Source organism: Populus trichocarpa, chromosome 12 (genome assembly GCF_000002775.5).
Source record: "Populus trichocarpa isolate Nisqually-1 chromosome 12, P.trichocarpa_v4.1, whole genome shotgun sequence".
In the NCBI taxonomy this organism is placed as follows: Eukaryota; Viridiplantae; Streptophyta; class Magnoliopsida; order Malpighiales; family Salicaceae; genus Populus; species Populus trichocarpa.
Window position 1 is genome coordinate 12,349,132 of NC_037296.2, and position 23,123 is coordinate 12,372,254.

The 23,123-nt window shown below is 31.9% G+C and overlaps 2 protein-coding genes and 1 long non-coding RNA gene across 3 annotated transcripts; 1 reads left to right on the plus strand and 2 right to left on the minus strand.

Annotated features, from left to right (window-relative positions):
• The first annotated feature begins 927 nt into the window (after positions 1–927).
• Positions 928–3,207, plus strand: LOC112323595 (uncharacterized). Its single transcript, XR_002977040.2, has 2 exons — positions 928–1,041; positions 2,813–3,207. It is a non-coding gene; the product is annotated as an uncharacterized LOC112323595 (long non-coding RNA).
• Positions 3,208–9,052: 5,845 nt separating this feature from the next.
• On the minus strand, positions 9,053–14,092 carry LOC7484853 (F-box/LRR-repeat protein At5g63520). The gene is made up of 10 exons (XM_024582795.2): positions 13,827–14,092; positions 13,500–13,610; positions 13,308–13,400; positions 13,094–13,213; positions 12,807–12,908; positions 12,684–12,723; positions 11,973–12,128; positions 11,650–11,837; positions 10,302–10,420; positions 9,053–9,886 (listed from the first exon to the last, which is right to left on the minus strand). The coding sequence occupies exons 1-10, from the start codon at positions 14,031–14,033 to the stop codon at positions 9,430–9,432; spliced, it is 1,593 nt and encodes a 530-aa protein (XP_024438563.1). The 5' UTR covers positions 14,034–14,092; the 3' UTR covers positions 9,053–9,429.
• Positions 14,093–16,464: 2,372 nt separating this feature from the next.
• Positions 16,465–20,126, minus strand: LOC7454572 (F-box/LRR-repeat protein At5g63520-like). The gene is made up of 6 exons (XM_052445824.1): positions 19,926–20,126; positions 17,364–17,471; positions 17,151–17,243; positions 16,926–17,054; positions 16,628–16,726; positions 16,465–16,539 (listed from the first exon to the last, which is right to left on the minus strand). The coding sequence occupies exons 1-6, from the start codon at positions 20,124–20,126 to the stop codon at positions 16,465–16,467; spliced, it is 705 nt and encodes a 234-aa protein (XP_052301784.1).
• Positions 20,127–23,123: the final 2,997 nt, after the last annotated feature.

A 23,123-nucleotide genomic window follows, 5' to 3' on the forward strand; every position in this document is an offset into this window, starting at 1 on the left:
AAGTTATAATGTTCAATTTATAATTATATATATTGGTAGTTTGTTTATTTGGTTATATTTAAAGATTTTTGTTGATTTATGATGTGAATGATAATTTTTTAAATTATTACGAGTAATACAATTTAGACCAAATTACATAATATTAAATGTATTTTTTATAGCATTAATTGATTCATGATATTTTGATTGTAAAGCATACATTATAAAATATACTTAACGACCCATTTTATTCCTATGAAAAGCAACTTATCATCTAAAAAATTAAGTTATAAATTAATGTGATTGAATTTTATTGATGATTAGAAATGAAAAGTTGCAAAGGGCATCTAGGAGATGGCCATAGAAAACTCGATCGGTCAACAAAAATTTAAACACACTCATCAAGGAACAATTCAATCCCGTTTGAAGGAAAGCAATTTCACTTGAAATTCTTTGATTCTTTTCAAGGTTTAATTTGAATGCCGGTTTTCAGATGATTCTAAATGAGTAGCCAAGATGCACTTAAATCATTATTGTTTGAACTAGCTAGTTGTTATAAATTATTCATGATCATGATTTGATATTAATAAATCCGATTTATGAATAAGCTAGCAAGCAATCTTTAGTAGAAACATTGAAAATGGAAAATACTAGTGTGAAAAGGAGCAACTTTTTTCTTGTATAAGTAGTGCTAATGTCATCAAGCTCTCAGCAAATTGTGGCAAGACCTAATGGGAAATTTTATATATGCTATCACTCTTCTAAATGAAGCAATGATTTTGACATCTCAACCATTTTGATTTCTTGCTATCACCTCCTTCATACTTTTTCCACTTTCTTCTTTCCCTTATATACTAGCCATTATATTCAATAAATACAACAATATTGAGAGTGCTCTTTCATATTGATTGCCAACGCAATTCTCTTACGTTCTTCCACCCCCCACCCCCCCGCCCCGCCCCGCCCCGGAGCCCCCTCTGATCAAAGACGAGATCATCTTGAATGCTTCGAGCTCCAAGTGGTAAATGCTTGATGGATCTTAATCAATCATCTTGCCATGTGGTAAGTATATACTGTGGAGAAAGTGGGGGATGTTGGGATGGCTCAATCATGTCAAATCTCCCAAATTATGATGTTGGGTCTTTTAATCTGATTGAGCCGTGCCAATATCACACTTCTTATGATCCTTCAAATTTCTTTTTATTTGGTGCTTTTGATGGAAATATTTTTTCATATTTATCTTATTTTTCCTTTAACCTTTATCAATCAACTTCTATGTTATACCCAAATTTGCTGAATCCTTATGATAAACACGTATAATACTGTCAGAATTCTTGTAATATATTATTGAACACCATGGTTATATATATATTCTGAAAAAAAAAAGACAGATATAAATTGGTTTTCACAAAATATCTGAAAGTTTACGGTCTAGTTCGATATAACTTGTTGAAGAATTTGGGGTGGTTTGTAGTCATGATATAGCAAAGTAGTTCATACTCATATATTGACAAGCTCCCTTGTTAAGCTTCTTGTCTCCTTCATAAACTTCTGCTTGACCAACTCCTATAATATTTAGCACTGAACAATTCATTAAGAACTTTTTATATGCCAATTATGATCTCTCTTTCTCTCTCCAGTCCCTTATTAAATCTTGCATGATCTTAGATCTCATAGCAAGACTACATATATATTATCATTAACCTGCAGATATTTGATGCACCCTAAATTTATTAATCAGTGGATGGTTCAAGCAATAACACAAGACAATATATTCGCTCAATCGATCCATAAGCTTCCACACTATCGTTTTCCTCCCCATCATCATCTCTGGAAATGATGTAAGCATGGGGATCGATGCTATAGGTCGGTTTACTTTCGTTTTCGAAGACAAAAGTGCAAATCAGTCAGAGAGAAAGGGTTGGCTATGTTTTTGCACAGTACGTGATGTTGTTCTTGCAGGATTTTAATTATCGTGGATGAGTGTTAAGATACCTTAATATGTATGTTTTTCTTAGGAAATGTATATGGTTAATTCATATTTCCTTTTATCTTTCACTTATTTATTTAATCATAAATATTTCGAAGAAAATTGGCCAACAAAGGTTTTCAATATATCTTCATTATTTGTATCCAGAACTTATTTTTCCATACTCATTGGAGTTCATATGAAGTTTAGTTTTAGGGTTTAGGCATGTGCGAATGACCCAAAATAGAAAAGAAATCAAGAAAAGGGTCTAGACGAAGATATAGTAATAATGAAGATCCATATATATAGACAGCCCTCTTGCTTGCAAATCCATGGATGGGTTAATGAAATTTGTGTATGGTACTTGAGCATGCATCAGTGGAAGCATGTTCTTTTCTTTTAGTTAGGTGCCTAGTTAATTAACTCTCTTTTGGTTTATTTATTAATGCTAATTATGATTTTCCATCTCCTCTTTTGTAATCTATATAATCTTTCTTAATTTTATAAATTGAATTTAGTCGATTAATTCATAAAAAATACAAAAAATACTGGTTAATTATGATGAAATACACCCTACTTCTGCAATGATCTTTGTATGTGACAAGTATGCATTAAACTTTCTCTTTGATATATGTGCATATATGTCTGCATGTGCGTGTGCGTATTAAGAGAGAAACCATTGAATAATTTGATAGAGTTGTCATGTAATATCATGTAGGGTTTCATATTTTCCATTACCTGTCATTTGATGCCTTTTCTTTTCCTTTCATTTTTTGTTGGATGAAAGAATACATATAGTCTACAGATTAAATTGAATTCCCCCCACATATGCTTCAACGAAGAATTTTTTTTGCACCATTACAGGGAAATGGGAAAAAAGGGGGAAAGTTCTTTCAGTTCCAGCAATAATTTCTTAGCAGCCATGAAGAGAGCTACATTTAAATGATTAGTGATCCTAGGGAAAGTGGCAGGGAATTTAATCATGAAACAGAAACCAGGATTGAAGAAGCACATAACAGAGAATTAGGGGGCATGACCCTGCAGCTACTCCACCAGAACTTTCATCGGGGAGCACGTTTCTGATATAAATAAAGCCTCTTACATACACAAATCAACACCATCCCAAGAAATACGAGGACACCCTCTATTGCCAGCTTAACCTAAGATCCTGTGAATTTCTTAACCTAAGAAAATGATCATGGATCGTTCTTTAGGTTTCCACATAATTTATCTCCAAATAAATCAATGATCCTTCTCTATATATGTCTCCATGCCCACTTGTTTTGAAAGAATCAATGATCATTCTCACTCATGGAACAATCCATGCATTCCTAGACGTTAGAAAAATTATGAATAAAACTCTCATGCACACACTTCGCAATACACACAAAAAGATAACTTCACCTACAAAACAAGTAAATATTTTCTTCTTCTACTTCTACTAGTTAGTTTTTTAAACATATATGTTTAAAATATAAAAGAATTATAATCATTTGGATCATGCCCAAAACAACAACATACTTGTTGCTTTATTGCCTTGTCATTTGGCTCGTGGTGGACCAAACGTAAAAACCCACGATGTTCAGACTTCAGCCTAAACGACTACACCCTGACCCTTGCGGCAAGTTGTCCAATACATATACACTTTAATATTTTATCAAGTTTTGTGAAGTTAAAAGACAACGATATGCACCGCCCATTCATACAATTTTCTATCCTTTATTGATAAATTCTCTCAAGTATACACTTCTATATATAGGGTCGACACTATATTTTTAGCCAACGACTTAATGCAACACACAACATATTTATACAAATCAACACCTTCTTTTTTAATCAAAGATTATTTTTAATATTTTTCCTACTATATTATGATATTGATTAATCTCCAAGTAAAAAAAAATAGATTTAAATTTATTTTTATATAATAATTTTACTTGCAAGAATCATTTATGATCTCAACTTTATCTCGTGAAGACACTAGCTAGACTCAAAGCGTAATTCACGTGTGCATATGATCATAGGTAATAGGCGATAGCACAACCTATTATTTTTTGGTTGGAAGATTGGTCTTTAGCTTATATTGTTGGGTTTAATTTACTTAAATTTTTATTTGAGTTTCTATATTGGACTAAAAATTTAATTTCCTTGTTTGTTGTTTTAAGTTTTTGCTATGTAGACATAATTTTTGACATTGTAGATAAATTATGATGAATTACTAAACGTTATAGATTTGCAAGCTTCTCCTCCTCCTTTTTGCTTTTGTTTCTTTGGTTTTTTCTTCTTAGCTTCTTCTTTCTTCTCACTTAATTTTTTTGCCCCCACATCACATTTGGTGCAAAATAATCAAATATAAAACATATCATGGATGAACCGACAAATTAAAGTTATGACAAGACTTTAGTACGACAGAAAAATTAACATAGATTTAAAATTATTCTAGCCTTTTAGTTTACTTAAGTAAAAGTAGTAGATGACAAATTACAGAAGCTTCTGACCACAGTAACTGAACAAAGTTGCTTAACTATCACTGAGGTATAACATGATAAGAATAAAGATAATTCAAGCTGTTTTTCTAGAATTAAGATAGTTATAACATATACAATGAGAAGTGAATTATGTGTATCATTAATATTAATAAATAATAAAAATTAATTTAAATAAATATAATAATTAATAATATAATTAAAGTGTTTAAAGTAAAGAGATAAAAGATATAGAATTGCAAACTTGCTTTTAACGTTGTTTTATATATTTTAAATGAAAAAACTCTACAAAAATATTAATACTTGGTTATACTTAAATTTGTTATTTTATGAGATATTAAAATACTAGAGTTTCAATCTCTATTGAGAGAATGAATTATACTAGAGAAAATCACACTTGTAAACCTTTGAGAGTTAGAAAAAAACTCTTGGTTTAAAAGATTTTTAAAATATTCATTTAGAATATTTATATGTATATAGCAAAAACTAACCATTTATAGCCGTTACAACTCTACTGATGGTTGAAACGATCGACCAGTTCGGATTGATCAAGCTAATTGATCGACTAGTTCTTATATAATTTTAAGGTGTTCATTACTAATGAATAAATGGTCGATATATTTATTTGGTCACACCAAACAGTTGATATATCGGTTCATGCAGAATTTTAGTTTTGACAAATTAACCTAAGTGTATTTTTAGAACCGTCTATCTTAAATTTTATCAAATGATTTATCAATCCTTTAAATGCATGTATAGTGAAATGTGTACATCTATTTTAATGATGCTATCAAGTAGGATTTAAAGATTTACATGAACACTAAAATGAATACTTAATCTAAATTTTCACCTTACTTTTTTCTTGGACTTCTTGAATGTTGATATGTTATTTGAATAAACATGTATAAAATTTATTCTCAACAAAATATATCATTAACAAAACATATTATTATTCAATTTTTTATTTTATTATTATAATCAAAATATTAATATTTGACATAAAATTCAACACAAGCTGCGTGACAAAACTAAACTAAATTTTGCAGGCATAATTATGCAAATGTTTATAAAGCATCTCAAACAACAAGAAAGCCTATTATTATATCCCATTTTATTATAGATTAGAAATTACAAAGAAAAACAAAAAATATAGGGAAAGGAAATGTGTGCTATGCTGCGGTGCATTAATTGTTCGCTCATACTAAGATTATTATGGATTGAAATTTTTTTTGGTCATCCTTCTAAATAATATTAAGATGACTTTGTGTGTTTAGAGTTCTTTAGCTTTACATACTCTCACATATACCAACTATATATCAAGGAAAATTTTGATGATAAATTAAAAATTGATTTTGTGAAATAAAATTTTAGGTTGCAATTATATATATATATATATATATATATATATATATATAAAAGAACAATACAAAAAAAAAAAACTCTATTTTCATTTTGGTAAGGAAAACTTCTATTTGGTCCCTAAAGTTTGATTTATATATTTATTTTCTCCCTATTGTTTTATAATTTATAGTTAAGTTCCAAACTTTATTTTTTTCAAGCTCCTATCCCTTGATGATGGGAGAGAAAATTGTTAGAAAATTTTGAGGAGATAAAAAGTGATTGAACGGCCTCACTTCAGCCACAAAAAACATTGAGTTTGGTATTAGTGAGTTCGTCTATGTGAGAGGAGTTTAATGGAGATGATGTTGTTTTTTAACCATGTTGTTCATAAACTCATCTTTTCATTTAATTTTCATTTTTCTAGAATGATTAGAGGGTGGTTGGGGTTGGAAATGCATTTATTAGAGTTCCTAGGATGTTTTTGAGATATTTTTAAAATAAGTTGAAAAAATAATTTTGAGATCCTAAAATTCTAACCTTGATTTTCTAATTACAAAAAAAAATAAAATCTAATAAGATACGATAGAACTTTATCAATTACCTCGTCTACTCCAATTTTTTTTATATAATAAAAGACACAAACAAATAAACTATTTAAAATAAGAGACTTTACAATAAAATTATAACATTTTACCGATTATTTAAAGACCCAATAACCCCTTCTAAGTTCTAACAAAAATATCTATTAAGATCATCAAAACACAAAAAAGAAAAGTATCCACTTCGAGAGTATTTGGCAGTGTGGTTGCGGTTGCTTTTTAAATAACTTTTCGTGTCGAAATGCATGCCAATGATGTTTTTTTATTTTTTAAAAATTATTTTTGACATCAGCACATCAAAACGATCTAAAACATATAAAATATATTAAATTTTAATAAAAAAAAATTAAATTTTTTAAGAATGCACCGCGTTACCAAATGTATTCCTCATGTTAAGAGAGTTTGCACTAAAGATATGATCTTTCCCTGATTTTTTAAAGAAATGCAAACTATTGAAACCATCAAGAAAACTCAAAAATCCAAGTCAAGAAAGATACTTTACACTAAATATATGATCATTCTTGGTTCTTCTAAAAACACCCAACAAACCCTTTTCGTCTGGATCGAGAGAAAAAGCTGAAGCAAGCTTTGGTTTGGAGAGGATTCGATGGCAAACTTGGTTCCATGATTTGCCAGCACAAGCTGCATATACAAATGATAAATCTGGCACTCTTTAGTATATGTTCTGAACAAGTTATGGATTCAAAGACTTAGGTTGGCTTTTGGGGTTCTCTTGTTCTCTTCTCCTTTGAACAGTATCAGAATTTTACCGCTCCTGCTCAAAAGAAGATGGGCCTTTCTTTGAACTATACGTCACTCCACGACCACTCAACGACAAACCGTTTTCTGTAGATATCTATCTCTACTCTCTAGACTAGGAGTACCTTTATGCCTGATTTGCTGGTGTTCAATGGGATGTTTGCGAATGATATTGGATCGTGTTTCTGCGTAATTTTAAATTTTTTAAATTATTTTTTTAATATTTTTAAATTTTTTAACATATTAAGTTAAAAATATTATTAATTTTTATGAGTCCGATTTAAAAATAACTAAAACATACCATGGCACTTTAAATTTTAAGACTTATTTTCATATCTTATATTATTATTAAGTTTTAGTTCTCTCCTTTTAAAAAAAAAAAACAAGTATTTGTTACATTAAAGAAATTTAATCATAAACCTACTAATAAGCAATCTCGAGCCAAAACATTTCTAAATAAAATAAAAATAAATTTTTATTTTATAAATTATTATATGTAAAAATAAAATATGTTAAAACATACGAGTTAGGATAAATTGACTAGGTTTAAAAAATCTTTACCTGTCTCTTAATCTATAATATCTACTTTTAAATTTTTTTAATTTATTATCATTTATAATATCCATATCATTCAAATTAATGCAAGAGATAAACTCGTTTTTTTAACACTCCTGCCGTGAATGAATGTGAATGCTTGTTTACTGTTTAGTTTGCAAATTTATCATTTTTCCTTCTTAACGAAAAAAATCTAAAATTTCTACGTCCAATCTCCGTAAGACAAGACATTCCAACCAAGAATAGTGAGCTATCAAGACTGCAGTGTTCAGAGTTGCGCCAAATAAAAACTGCCAAGAATTTCCTTATTGCCTTTCAAGTTTCTCAGATTCTCAGATACATCACTACAAGAAGACAATGCAGTGCTTGAATCTGTATTTGCAATCTGGAAATGTATTTTTATATGATTTGTTTTTTTTTTTAATAAAAAGCATAGGTTGAAGAAACATATTTTTAGCTGCAATTTAAAAAAATTAAGTTTAAATATTTGGTTAAAATTGTTCCGAGATAGATATTTTCATGCAGAACAAGTGAAAAGCAAATCTTTATAAATAAAAACAATTAATTTTAACTTCTACAATATATTTGATCATTTCAGACAATAGGTCATTTCAGAACAACAGTTCTACAAATGAGGTCATGCATTACGCATCCATTTAATGGTTTCCCAGAAGCAAAAGCAACTTCTGAATTAGAGATTTCACCTTTCCTATGATATCAAAGAGCCATATCTACAGAACATATGAATTATGATCAAGGTGCAATAACTACAATCCTTAGAATCCAACCAGGCTCAGTAATTAGTGACTTTTAGAATAGAGAAATCAAGTGTACAGTACAGCACGAACTAATCATAAGTGACCATAATTACAAGCAATTGAGTTCAGCAAAATAGAAAATTCTACTAGATATTTGAGATTGTGCATGCTATTTATAAGGCTCCAGTTCAGTAGAACACAAGTTACTCAAGTTTCCAACCACATGAACTAAGCAAATATGGCTGGTAACAGGGTGAGATACTATGATAAGAATAAAGCTAGTTCCAACTGCACCAGAAGTTCAGAGCTAAACAAATTTATGCATATTTGGTCAATTCTGTTCTATACATCTTTTATTTTGGTTTTGAAACACTTGTAAATTTCGTGAGTTTCATGTGATAAGAGCAGAAAAAATAACAAAGAATCAAAAATTAAATGTGGCTAATACATTTATCCTGAAACCTAGAGAAAATTCAATGTCCCCAGAGAAGGAAAAACAACAATTCCTAAAGCTAGGCTCATTTTTCTTAAGCATAGAACAGGAGATCTATTTTGAATTGAAATATCTAATCCTGTTGCATAGTTTATCCATTGAAAATAGAAAGATAAGAAACACAAGGCAATACAATTTTTTGATGCTTATTACACGAACTGTCAAGTTGCAGAAGAGAACAAGGCGCAGTATGGAAAGATCAGACATCCTTGAATCTAGTGCAACAAAATGATAACTTGATATTACAAAGCAAGGTTGTGCACTGCTCATCCCGGCTTCCCAGATAACATTAGTGCTAGTGGTTTTGGTTGACTACTGAAGTGAAAATATAATTCATGAAACGTTTAGCTTATGGTTATAAAATAACAAGACCAAAAAGACCTGCATATCATATCCTGGCTTTTTCACATAAAAATGCAATCAAGCAGCATAACTACCCAGTCCCAACAACAGCAGTCACTTCTGGTAATCCATCTGGAAGAAGAAATATCTAATGCTCTGCAGGTGCCGGAGTATAAGACACCAAGAGATATGCAGTGCTATATACATGCAGGCAGCAATGCAGAGTCCTTTCTTCTGGGCCTTCATCCGCATTCAAAACTGAAAAGCCACGTCCAATTTCCCCTCGACAAAATACTCCGGCCATTGGGACCCCAGGAAAATTGTCCAAAAATGGTGAGCTATCAACATTGCAACGTTCAAAGAATGATTCACCACGGCCACAACAAGAGAAAACAAAACCTCCAACAAGCTCCTTACTACAGACATTATCAGAAACTCCTGCTTGAAGGCAGTTTCTAGAACTCCAATCTAGCTTCAGTTTTCTGAAATTCTTAGAGACTTCATTACATGAAGATAGTGCAGTAGTTGGATCTGAATGGTAAAATTGGAAATAGTCACCAGTTCTGATGCCAACTCCATCAGCAAAAAGGTACTCTTGATCTCCTCTGTTGACAAGGAACCAGCTTGATGAGAAGAGTATATTTGAAAATGGTCTGCAAGTGTGAGCTTTAAACCAAGCAAAAGGAAAAAACTCCCACATCCAAATTTATTGTTTGTTATGATACTAAAATTGTTGGTTCTAGCACTTGTGCACACTGCACTAAAGTAAAACAATTCAATTTTCATCAGCTGTTTTGGTTATAGATTCAGAAACGCTTGAGAGTATAGCATTTCAGTCATTGTGAAGGAATCCAGAGTAAAAAGGAATACAAGAAAATAATGCATGAATCTCTTAAAGTTTGACAACGTGAGTGATGAAAGTAACAGACGCTTCATGTTTGATAAATTCTTCCAAGTGCATGGTGAATGTCTGTAAGAAAAAACAAGGCCAATTAAAATTATGAAAGTTAAACATCTCACCCCATAACTCCATGGAAAACCAGGAATGTCATCACTCTTGACTTCTCTGACCCAATAAAGCATTTTCTTTGTTCAGTAACCCCAATGTACAGGTCAGGGCGTCCAATTTGGTTCACCAACTGTCACATATTTATACTTTTGAGAGAGAACAAATGCAATGAAAGGATTAATTCTCTACATTCAATCAAATATAATATAATAAAAGATTAATAACAATGAAACACCACTCAAAAACCAATGTACAATTTTCTTTCTTGTCTGGAGCATAGAAAGTAGGTAACTTTCTTTAAGACAATAACATAAATGTCAATGCAAAGCTAAAAACTAAAGAAAACCTATAATTAAAAGCAGAAAAGAAACCTACATTTTTCTTGGGCAACAACTTTTAAATGTAAGAACAAGAGCTCTATTATTAACATTTCAGATTATAAGAGTGTATGCAGCAAGAAAACTCTTGTATAGCTTAACTGCTGATCTGCATTGAGAGTAAAATCTAACGTTAATTGAAACACAGTTTAGTTCGGGAGAGTAAAATCTAATGTTAATTGAAACACAGTTTAGTTCGGATACTATATCATTGCCTAATAAGCACTTTCAATCTGGAAAAAAAACAATTTTTTAAAATCCTTGTATAACCTTTTAGACATGTAATTTCTGAAACCAACATTGGACCACTTCAGAAAATAGGCTATTCAGAATAATAGTGAAACAGTATATTTAAGCATCAAATTCTTTTTTTTCTTGTTTAACCTGGAAGTGAAATAAGCTTTTGAATTGGAAATTGCAAATATCCTATCATATCAAGGAGCCATCTCCACATCACCAATTTAATATCTATGAATTACGATCATGGTGCAGACACTTTGAAACCCTAGAAATGGACTAGTTAAAAATAGGTAAATTTGGAATGGAAGGAAACCAAGTGCATAATGCAGTATACATTAATAAAGCAATAATAAATATGATTCCAAGTGACTGACCTTAGCCAAACCAAAAACTATACCAGAGAATATGATTTCTATCTCGTTTTCCAACCACATTAATGTAACAGATAGATCATTGTCAGTCAGAGATAACATGATCTGAGGTTGTTAAACTAAACAAAAGTTTGTGTGTGACTATGCATATGATTCACGCAACAGTAAAGTAAAGCCAATTACTCAATCCCAATTAATTTGAGCACTAAAACAAAAGGAGAGATCTTAAACATCAAAATCTACAAATGTATATTTCTAAACATAGATCTTAAACAAATATCATAAATAGATTATGCAAACACTACAAATAAACTAGGAGTTAAGAAATCACCATAAGCAAAAAAGAATGGGTTTCCAAAAGAAAAACATACCTCATTGTTGATGTCATCTAGAATCCTTTGACCATCTTGAATCTCTTGTTCCCCTTCTCTTCTGGCAGTAAGCAATGTCGTACAACCTGTCTCGGATCCAATCTTTCTAACAGAAACTGCCTTGTACCTTGGGCCTATTGCAGAAACACCAGAGGATAATGCAGCATGGAATTGGATTTCCCCTGTGCCTGCTCAATAAGTGAGAGCAGCAAAGGTATGAGAGAGCATGTCATGTGATTCAACAATGAAAAGGTCTGCACATTGCCAATCCATTTTAGTTGCAAAAGATGAAATAGCAAAAACAGAGATTAATAAACCGATACCACAAGGCTTGTCTCGATCCCTTGCAAATACAAGAGCAACTGCAGCAGGAAAATATTCACTGCTCCCATAGTCATTTCGGGACTCTACGCCACTTCGGTACAGGAATTGAGCTCTCTCATCACCAACAATGACAGTATCCCTTGACATGGCATGATCTGCAACATACAACATATTATCAACTTTAAGAAGCAGCACAGGACTTGCTATGTGACAGTTTTTGATGTCTAGCAACACTTTCAAAACCCAGGACAAGAATTAAATAGCCAATTAATTTATCAGCTAAATGGATGTGTTTCCTTAGTACACTATCTAGTGAGTAACCAAACAGATAGGATTAGTGACAAACTTGTACATTCTTAAATAATTTATTGCTGCAGGTGAGCACGACAGAAAAGGAATTGTCTCTCATCAACCTCTGAAGACTCTTCCAGAAAAAAAAAATTGAACAAACAATAGATACAAAAATGCCTTCCTTTTCATAATATTTGGTTTCAGAAATGTATAAAATATGAACCCTCAGATCAACCATGCCAATTAATTGCACAATTCGAATTAGCAGTGTTTGCCATGTCAGGGGTCCCAAAAGTTAAAATTTGTGTACTCTTCGTTTGCCATGTTTTCTGTAACATAACAAGCCTTTGTTCTATATTTTCCTATGAACAAAAACAAGCACAAGAAGAAAGAAAGTTTCCTTAGTTGAGAAAACTCACCCAGCTTTTCCATGACAGGTTTCTGGTCAGCACCTTCATCCTATAGCAGGACCAAAATCACATCTTAGCAAGAATCTCACTCAATAAAAGGATGTGCAAGCAAGTTGGAAAACATTATCTTACTCCAAACAGTATTATCCCAGCAGGTGATGCCCAACCAGAAACAGAAGCTGCATAATCCCTAATATTCATCACAAAGTAATCAACCAAAGCCGGTCTATGTACCTGATTTCATATCAGCAGAACATAATAAAGATCAGTTAGGTTATTGACAACAAATTCATATAGCGGCATATGCTAGACATCGCATATGGCAAATCAAGCTCACAGCCACAGAACCATTCAACTTAGGGCAATAGAAATGAAGAATCCTATAGAGAATATCATTTTCCAAACTGAGGTTTAGTTACCTTTCTTGGTTGTAACAGCGGGATGACATCAACTTTTAGTCCAGGTAAAAACCCCACAGTCAAAATGATACCAAAGCATGAAATTGATTCTCCATCAGCCCAATATTCTTCCAACATAACCTACACAAGCACACATTTATTTGAAAGAAGCCAAAAATGTAGTCTTTCATATTTCTTAAAAAGAACAAAAGTACTAATCTTTTACAGTGCTGACCTCTCTATGTTCACCAGTAACAGCATCTCTTCCCATGATTCCACTTGCACAAGACACAATAATTGGAGTTTGGGAACCAAGTTTTGTTGCCAACTACAACACAAAACCATACAAATCGACTCAGCATCAGATTGACCCAAAACAAGAAAACCAAAAATTGCCCGAATATAATACTTTGGTGATAAATCTTACAAAATCAAGTTTTTCTCTCAGATCAACTCCACTGCCAATAACATTGGCAATAGCAAAATGAGGTCTAATGGGCTCAGAGAGAACCTTATTGACAACCTCTTCTAACGCAACCTGTTTGATCATCAAAAACCACACAGAAAAAAAACCCAGTTCAAGTTAGAGGCTTTACATTACACCGATGATCTTTTCTTGATTTTTTAAGGACCCAACAAGAGTCTTCTAATGCAAAATATTGATATCATCGAAAAAACACAGAAACCCAATTCAAGATAGAGACTTTGCGGTAAAGTTATGATCTTTATTTGGATTTTTGAAGACCCAACAAACCTTTTCGTTTGGATTGAGAGAAAAAGCAGAGGCGAACTTTGGTTTGGAGAGGATTTGATTGCAAATTTGATTCCATGATTTGCTAACGCAAGCTGCTGATGCAAAGGATGAAGCTGGTAGTCTCTTTACTATGTTTTGTACAAGGTCTTCGTTTATGGATGCAAAGCTTGTCATTGGCATTTTGGGTTCTTTCGGTTTCTCCTCCATTGTTGTGTTATCAGAATTCTCCAGCTGTGGCTGAAAGTAAAAGGCCTTTCAACGACTGGTCATTTGCATCCGATTTAAATTTCTGCTTTGTTCTGCAATACCTGCAAACGACTGGTCTTTCGAATCTGATTAACGTATTTTGTTTTGTTTCTCAATGCATGTAAACGACTTGTCATTTGAACCTATTGAACGACATCTGTTTTAGTGCGTTTCATTGCACTGTTGTTGCAACTGTTACTGAGTTGTAGCTAGCAAGTTGCAATGGACAAGGGTCATGCTACTTTCGAGCCGCGTAGCAAGAAAGAACATCCACTTCCACACATGCACATTCTTGTTTTCTGTCAAAGTAGGTAGATAAGCGTGCGTTAAATTGTGAAGGGGCATGAATTGGCCATAAGAACTAGGAACTAGAGGCTTTTCGCTTCTTCGTAATTCTCAAATTTTCTTTTCCTGAACAATCATGTAATTCTTTAGCTTGAGTGTATTTCAAAGGCAAAACTTTTAGGCAAACCAGATCATATAGAAAAGGAGTAATCCTCTCCAATTTAGTTCCACATTATTATGCATACAAACATCCACTGGATGAAAAACTAAATAACTTCAGTCTAATTATACTGACAAGTAAGAACCTGTCCAACTCCTCTAATGCAACATCCTTGCTATCCTGCTAGTCCCAGCGATACATTCGCAATTCTTTTCAGTGTTACAGAATTGCTTCATGCTTGTCTCCTCATAGATATTAACTCTCTAAAGGTGGTGGAAGATATGACATAACCAAATATATTGTGCTGTAAACATGGACGCAGCATCGAGGGGAGGTTTCGTCGTCATATTCTTCGTTCATCAAGCTTTTGGGGCCCCTTGCTATTTCTCCTCTGCAGAATAATCCTGCTACTGGAGCTGTAGGAAAGTTGTTGCAGAATGGGTAGCTATCAACAAAAGTGTCTCCGAAGAATGACTCACCGCGATGATAGCAAGAGAAAATGAAACCACCAAGCACTTCTTCCTTATCGTCCTTGTCAGCTAAATTGCTCAAACGAAGATAATTTTTGCTTTTCAGTTCTGCCTTCAGAGCTAGAAGTTTGTTGAAGGCATGGTCACATGATGATGAAGCAGTAGCCGAATCTGACTGGTAGAATAGGAAGGAATCACCAGTTCTGATGCCGATACCATTGACAGTAAAGTAATATTCTCCTCCTCTGTTAATGGCCAAGAGAAAACACAATTAATCTACATATTTTCTGCTACTGATGATCAAAGAAATCCCGAACATATAATCTGGACAAGATATCTTTGTTATCGAATAAAAAACAATATGAGACACAGCAGAGATGGAAACTGATCACTTATTTTACCCTATGACTTTGTAGAAATCCAAAGATTTTCCTGGTGTCAAAATCCCTGAATCACTGGTGCGTTGAGTTTCTTTGGTGACACCAATGTAAAGATCAGCAAACGTATCTGCTTCCCTAAACTGTAACAGATTCAATAGGTTACTTAAGGAAGAAAATGAGCTTTAAAACAATTTAACAATGAGACACTCTCCTTCAAAAGGAAACACTCCACTTTTTAGTTAGATTTACAGTAATCAACCAAGAAATTTCTCGGTTATATGTCTTAAACTCAACAACGAAATCAAGAAAAGGAAATCCTTTCATTGCTTGACTTCTCTAAAATGGTAAAAAAAGATTATATTTATTTAGAAATCAAAATAGCCATATAAAAAACAGCACAATTATTCAAAACAAACAAAGAAGAAGGAGAACCTGTTGTTTGATTTCATTTAAAATCGCCCCGGCAGCCATAATGCCATCCTGTCCTTCCAGTCTTGCAAACAGACATGAACGCTCTGAATCTTTTGGTACAACACAAACTGCCTTTAGATTGGGACCAAATGGTAGTACACCTGTTGACTTTGTGACGTGGAATTGAATTTCTCCTAAACCTGCTCAACCCAAAAGGCCAGAAAGGACTCATCAAAACAAATTCATAATCTTAGGCGAAAAGGGCAGCAACAGAAAGGTAAAATGATGCGTCTAGCATATTTTGGAAGCTCCAAAAGTATGATACCAGCTACGTCATTTCTAATTTTTAAGTGAAGCACATGGTGTTGGTTTTAGCATAATTTGCTTCAATTCATACAAATCATCAAGTACCTTCAGGCTTGTATCTATCCCTTGCAAATACAAGAGCAACAGCTTGAAAGCAGCATGTATACACGAGTTGATTTAAAGAATCATCCCCAGTTCTGAAAATGAAGTCGGCACTTGCATCGCCTACAATGACTGTTTCTTCTGGCATAGCACAATCTGCTAAGTTGAAATGTTATAAGCTACATAGTACATATGTGAGCTGCGCCACAACTAGAACTTTGAACACCGTACATGTTATTGTTAGCTAGAAATGCTACAAATGAATGAAACAAGCCACGTTATACCACAAATATGTATCTGGTAAGGTACTTACCCATCTTTGCAACAATAGGTTTCATGTCAGTGGTTTTGTCCTAGACAATCAACAATGGCACATGTTATAGCAACCAAAGAAATTTAATAGAATTTTAATTAAAAGCTTATACAAGGACGCCAACTTACTCCAAACATTATGATCCCAGCAGGGGCTGCACAATCTGAAACAGCAGCTGTGTAATGTAAAATATCCATCACAAATTTGTCAACCAATGTATTGGATTCCTGATGATGGTGAAAAATGTTGTAAGTCAGTAATCCATTTAGTAGACAAACAACAAATAATAGCTCTCTTACTTTTCAAATTCAATGTCATAGCACTTTATGCTTCATTGAGTATGATGGCCAGTATTCCCAATGCATTATTATATAAGATGGGGGATTCCTGAAGATATTGCTCTCCATTAAGCACAATGAACCTTACCTGTCTCGGTTGTAACAGCGGAATGGTGCCAATTTTGAGTCCAGGTAAAAATCCAACGAGCAGAACTAGTCCTCTTTCAGCTGTATCTGATTCTTGGATATTAGGACCGGAAGTTGTTTCCCATTTTTCCTGCATATTAATTCCATAAGGTTTGGCATCACCACCAGCAGAAATTTTAATTAATTTATATAAACATGCGTATGAAATCATCAGAAAAACACAAACCTCAAACAGTTCATCAGCAATGCCATCGACACCAATGATTCCACTGGAAACATTAGTAATTATTGGGATTCTTGAACCCAGTTTTTCAATTATCTGCACGAAAGACCATAGGTAATGAAATCAAAATTTTATTCTGATTGGAAGAGAAAAGTGGGAATCTTGAGCATATTAACCAAATACAATAATATGAAAGATTCAGAAGAGAATTATTACCAGTCCATGAGCCAGTTCCAAGTTGAACTCTTTGCTAATGCAGGCAATAGCAAAGTGTGGACGAATAGGCTCAGAGAGAACCTGCTCAATGACCTCTTTCACAGCATCCTAGCACAAAAACTAGTGAGCTCTATTTGGTTTTGTTTCATAAAACAATGGAGCACAAAGGGAAATGTTGAAGATTTCTATCCACTTCATTTTGGTTAGTCTTTAATTTCATTACCATTATTCTCTTCTTCGGTTTCTTAAGAAAACTTTGGTTAGCCGTTACTGTCAGGGCGCAAACATGATTTTTTAAATGAGGAGAAAATTACTAACAAATATTTGATATTATATATTATATATACATGTGTTATATATAGAAATTAATTTGAAATACATATATCAATTCAAGTCAAGCAAAATTAATTTAAAAATACTTTTAAAATAAAAAAACTTACGTTATAATTATTCTCTTTGAAATTTTATATTTTAAAACTGTTTCATAATGATTTTATTTTTAATTTCATTAAAAATATATTTCTTAATATATACAACAAACTTTTATTTATCTATTTCTAAATCTTCCAAGGACTAGAAAAGTTCTTGGCAACAATTTTATGCTGATATATGGTACATAACATCTAAAATCATAGTTTAAAAGGATTGTCATAAATTAATGTTGTTCTTGCTGACTTGTTGTTTTGTACAAGTGGATTAAACATAAATATTAAATGTTTTTTTTTAATTTATTTATTATGTTCCTAATTTTTTTAGTTTTCATGTACTTCATTTTTAATCATTAGTAAATTCATTATCATCATTTTTCATATGAAATTCATAACAAAATACTTACTAATTCATCAAAACTCATTTCAATTCATATCCATTAACATATAATATTACTCATGCACATGTTAATTCAACAAACCCATAAATTATTATAAACCCTAACATTTTCAATAACTAATTATAAAGAAATAAAACTAAAATTCGATAATGAAACAAATAAAAAAGATGAAGGAAACTTTTCTAAAACATAAAGTATAAGAGGTTACTTGCTTAACTAATTAATAACTTAAGGTTTGACGAGAAATTTTATAAAAGAAAAAAAGTCAGGAATAATAATAAAAATAAAATAAAGAACTTGTATCAATTAATAAGTTAAAAAAAGATTATTATATTAATATTTTAATATAACAAACTGGTTACAGATAAACTTGTAGTTTTTTATAAGCAGAGAGAGTTATTTTTTTATTCAACTTTGGCTTATGAAATCCCAGCTGCTATTCTTAAATTCCACTTTTTTCGATGGAAGGTTTTGTTTGGACAGCCCTTACTTACTATGTCATTGGTTACATAAACGCTGACTGAAATTGGACAATCTCATCAGCACATGATTCTTATATTTTTCTCCGACCTGAAGGAGCAATACCAATTCCTGCTGCGCGTGCATTAGACATGACAGCGAATATGTTCTACGAACATATATGCAATCATATCAGCAACAATGAGGTTCGTCGTGTTTCTCCAACCGGACGAACAATTAATACCAATTCCAGTTGCACGTGTATGACACGCAACAGCAAATATGTTCTATATGCTGACTGAAATTGGACAATCTCGCCAGCCACGTAGGTTCCTCCCGTTTCTCCGATGGAGAAACAATTTTTCCTATATATTTTTGTATTTTAAAACTGTTTTTTTTTAATTTGATTTTTAAAAAAATTAAGATTTTTTTTATTTTTTCAGATCATTTTGATGAACTGATGTCAAAAATAATTTTTTTAAAATAAAAAAGTATTATTTTGATGAATTTTCGAGTAAAAAACACTTTGAAAAACAACCGCAACCATACTCTCAAACACTCTATAATACCAATTCCAGTTGCACGTGCATGACACGTAGTAACAAATATATATTCTTTTGTTTTCTCTGCCTAAAAATACAATTCTAGTTGCGCGTGTCATGCACGTGTATACGAATATGTTTGTGAACATATATGCTAACAATATAATTCCTTTTATTTTCTCGTTTAAAAGAACAATTCTTGTTGCACGTGTCATGCACGTGTATACGAATATATCTGTGAATATATATATGTTAATGATATGATTTTTCTTGTTTTCTCCGCCTAAAAAAACAACCGCAACCATACTCCCAAACACTCTATTAATACCAATTCCAGTTGCACATGCATGACACGCAGCATATATGTTGCGTGTCATGCATGTATATACGAATATGTTTGTGAACATATATGCTAACAATATAATTCCTTTTATTTTCTCGTCTAAAAGAACAATTCTTGTTGCACGTGTCATGCATGTGTATACGAATATATTTGTAAATGTATATGTTAATGATATGATTTTTCTTGTTTTCTCTGTCTAAAAGAACAATTTCATTTTGCGCGTGCATCGCACGCGAATGCGAATATGTTTATGTGAACATATGTGCTAAATGAAATCGGGCAATCATATCAAAAACAATAGCATTTCTCTTGTTTTCTCCGACCAAACGGATACGCATACCAATTTCAGAACTGGAATTTAAAAAAAATAAGAAAGTGAAACAACTTACATGGAGAGAAGGGTTGAGGGAGAGAGCTGAAGCAAGCTTAGGCCTTTTGAGTATTTTGCTGCATATTTTGTACCAGCGTTTGTTAACGCAGGCAGCATACGCAAAGGTCAAAGCCGGTAACCTTGAGAGTATATTTTGTACAATCTCTTCATCCACCAGAGAGAACCCGCTCATCCTTTTTCCTGATAGCTGCGTCGCCATTTGAGTATGTGATATATGTGAAGCCCACGTATTGTTTTGCATGGAAAACATAGGATTGGTACTGCCTGTTTTATACTTGGTTCGATGGTGTAGCAATTCAATTTGAAAAAGAACTTATCTTTTCCAAATCCTGTTGCAATTAAGGGCATTAAAGGAGATTGTGATTCTTTTCCTTTATTGGCTTATGGTTTTGGATTCTCTGAATTGAATGTGTTTTGGTGTTTTGTGTCACCGTTATATATCCCACTTTAGTATCCATATTCATTGCATTGTTTACTCATATTTTTTACATATTCCTCACAAAGGTAAAGACTAATGAGCATTAATATGGTGGAGGCTGGCTTCCTTTTCATTCCTAAAATGAACCTATAATAAAAGTTACAAAAGCATTTTCCATGAATTTTTTCAAATGATTTTGGTGTCATTTCGGAGCTAGGGTTAGAAAATGATATTGAATTAAGGTCCATCAATGCATAAAAAATTCCAATAGCTAGTATTCTAGATCTCTCATTAGAATATTGTAATCTTTTCTTTCAAACACCCCGTGGAGAAATGATAATTGCGTATTCTTTTTATACATCAAATTGCTAGAAACTTATTTTAATTAACATGGTTTAAACAAATTATAAATAAATGAGAAATAAATCTCAAAGAACTCTTAGTTTTTTTAGATTTAATTCTTGATTTATTATGGTTAATTAAATGTTAATAATAGTGAGAATTAACTTTTATTAATTCTTCAACCTTTTAACTTTCAAAATTCACAATAAAAATAAAGGTGTAAGAAAAGTTTTCAACTTGAATGTTTCAGATTTTTCATACTCTTTCTAACCTCATATTTTAATATTTTCTTCTCATTTTAAGCTTTGATTTTCCTCCAAAATCTAGAGCTTAGGTTCATCTTATTGAGAGTTGTTTAAGTTTTTTATTTTTTAGTTCAAGGATCTTGTTTAAAAGTACATCTAAATCAATGTGGTGATGTTATAATCTTGAAAAACATATTGTAGACATCCTAGTTGCACAAATAAGAAGCAATAAAGTTTTAAGAACAAATAATAATAATAATTCATTATTAACAATAACAAAAGTCTTATTATTTTAAAGTACTTTAACAAGTAAATACCCTCCTTTATTTTAATTTAAACATAGATATTTTTATTATTAGTATGTATGCTAGGATTTTGAATTAATAACAATTGTAGTTTGGATATATATATATATACATGCTAATGTTCTATTATTATATTTGAGTTGAAAGCATGTTTGATATGGGTTATTATTTTACATGCTTATAAATTTAAATTTGTATAAACTCTAAGCTTTTCTTGAAAATATTCTTATATTTAACATGCTTTGTTATGATAAATTAAACATCATTGTTTACTAGTCGAATATATTTACAAACTTTATACCTACATAAACCTCATTGTCATCCCCTAACATATTACCTAATTATTCATCTCAACCACTTACTTTTTTATCGACTTTGATCCAAATCTATTTAGAAATTAGATAGTATTGACCAATTCCAAGACCAAAATACAAGTAAAAAAACACATGTTTTGTTCATGAAAAGATAACATTGTTTAATTTTAAATAGATTTAAAACAAACTTTGGGACAAATAATTGTCCCTAATAGATTTATTGATTTTACATGAGCTTGAAATTAAGGTAAGTTAGGGAAATAAATTTATGTATAGATTCCTATATCAATCATCATAGTTACAAACTTATTACAACAGGATCCTAAATGTGCTAATTAGTTTATCAGAGGTGATATACCGGGTTCTAGCGAATTCATAAATGTCAAGGTAGTAAAAATGTATAGGTTCAAGGAAATATACTAGAAATGAATTTTCCCCTACAAGAAATAGATTTCTTTGACAATGGCATTATCTCTGCTAACAAAACTATGATTTCTTATATATGAAATAAAGAAGTTGTTTTTTGTTTTGAATACAGTTGTTCTTTAGATATATTGAGTTAGTTATCAATATGTAATCTGTGTGGGTCCTTGTGCTTTAACATAGATCAAGAAAAAAAGCCTCGATCCATTATAGTACTGAAGGAGGCTATATGGAATTTTGACCTCTGCAATTTGTTTCCCCTGGCATCTATTGCATCCAAGCAACATGTCACTATAGATCAGTCATCATGCATGTTTTGTTCGTCGTTTATCACAATAGTCGACTTGTATAACAACTCAAAAGAACTGATCGTATATTTCATTTATAATGATCTAAACTGAATTGACTAGAACTTTATTAAACAATGGAAAAGTTTATTACAATAGGGACTGAATTGAAATTAAGAAAAAATTTAGGTGATCAATTTGAGGTGGTTGGGCCTCCAAAGACTAATCTAAGAATTGCCAAACTTCATGATTATTAAATTTGAAACATAGTAGGTTTGTGTATATTAAACCAATGACAATACAAAATTTAAATAAAGAGACAAGAGGTAACCAATTGACCCCTTATAAATAAACTGATCAAATTGGTTTTGTTGGTAGATGCCAATTGTATTCCACCTAAAGCCATGTGTTCTAATCTAAAAAATTAGGTAATCTAGATCCTTGATATATCAAATAAATAGGAAAAAAAAAATTTAGAGCCTTCAGATATAACCTTAGCCTCCTTCAACCAATCCTTCTCTTTTCCTCTTCATTATCTCTTTAAATCCAGGGTTTATTCTCTAGTTTGTTATAACTCCTCCCCTCATCAAAATCATTATTCTCAAGGTGAGGATATGCTTCTGCTAGCCATTTTCTAGACTTCCAGATTGTATTTTTATCATTTTTTTCATTCTAATGTATTAAAACTTCTTTAATATTGCCTATATGATTCGTCTTTTCTATTTGACTAAGTATGTTTTTTTTATTATGGGTTAGATAATCCTTCTTAAAAAAGCTGGTAAATCCTAAACCACATATGTATTATCACCGATTCTTTTCTTCAATTGAGAAACATAGAGAACTAGGTGAATTCTTTTTCCCT

Coding starts and splice junctions, on each gene's coding strand:
- LOC7484853 (XM_024582795.2), bottom strand. CDS start 14,033: ATGGAGGAGAAACCGAAAGAACCCAAAATGCCAATGACAAGCTTTGCA. Junction 12,724..12,806: donor CTGGGATAATACTGTTTGGA/GTAAGATAATGT, acceptor GTCCTGCTATAG/GATGAAGGTGCTGACCAGAA. Junction 10,421..11,649: donor TAGATGACATCAACAATGAG/GTATGTTTTTCT, acceptor AATATGTGACAG/TTGGTGAACCAAATTGGACG.
- LOC7454572 (XM_052445824.1), bottom strand. CDS start 20,126: ATGGCGACGCAGCTATCAGGAAAAAGGATGAGCGGGTTCTCTCTGGTG. Junction 17,472..19,925: donor CCCTCAACCCTTCTCTCCAT/GTAAGTTGTTTC, acceptor TTTTTGTGCTAG/GATGCTGTGAAAGAGGTCAT. Junction 16,727..16,925: donor CGCTGTTACAACCGAGACAG/GTAAGGTTCATT, acceptor CACCATCATCAG/GAATCCAATACATTGGTTGA.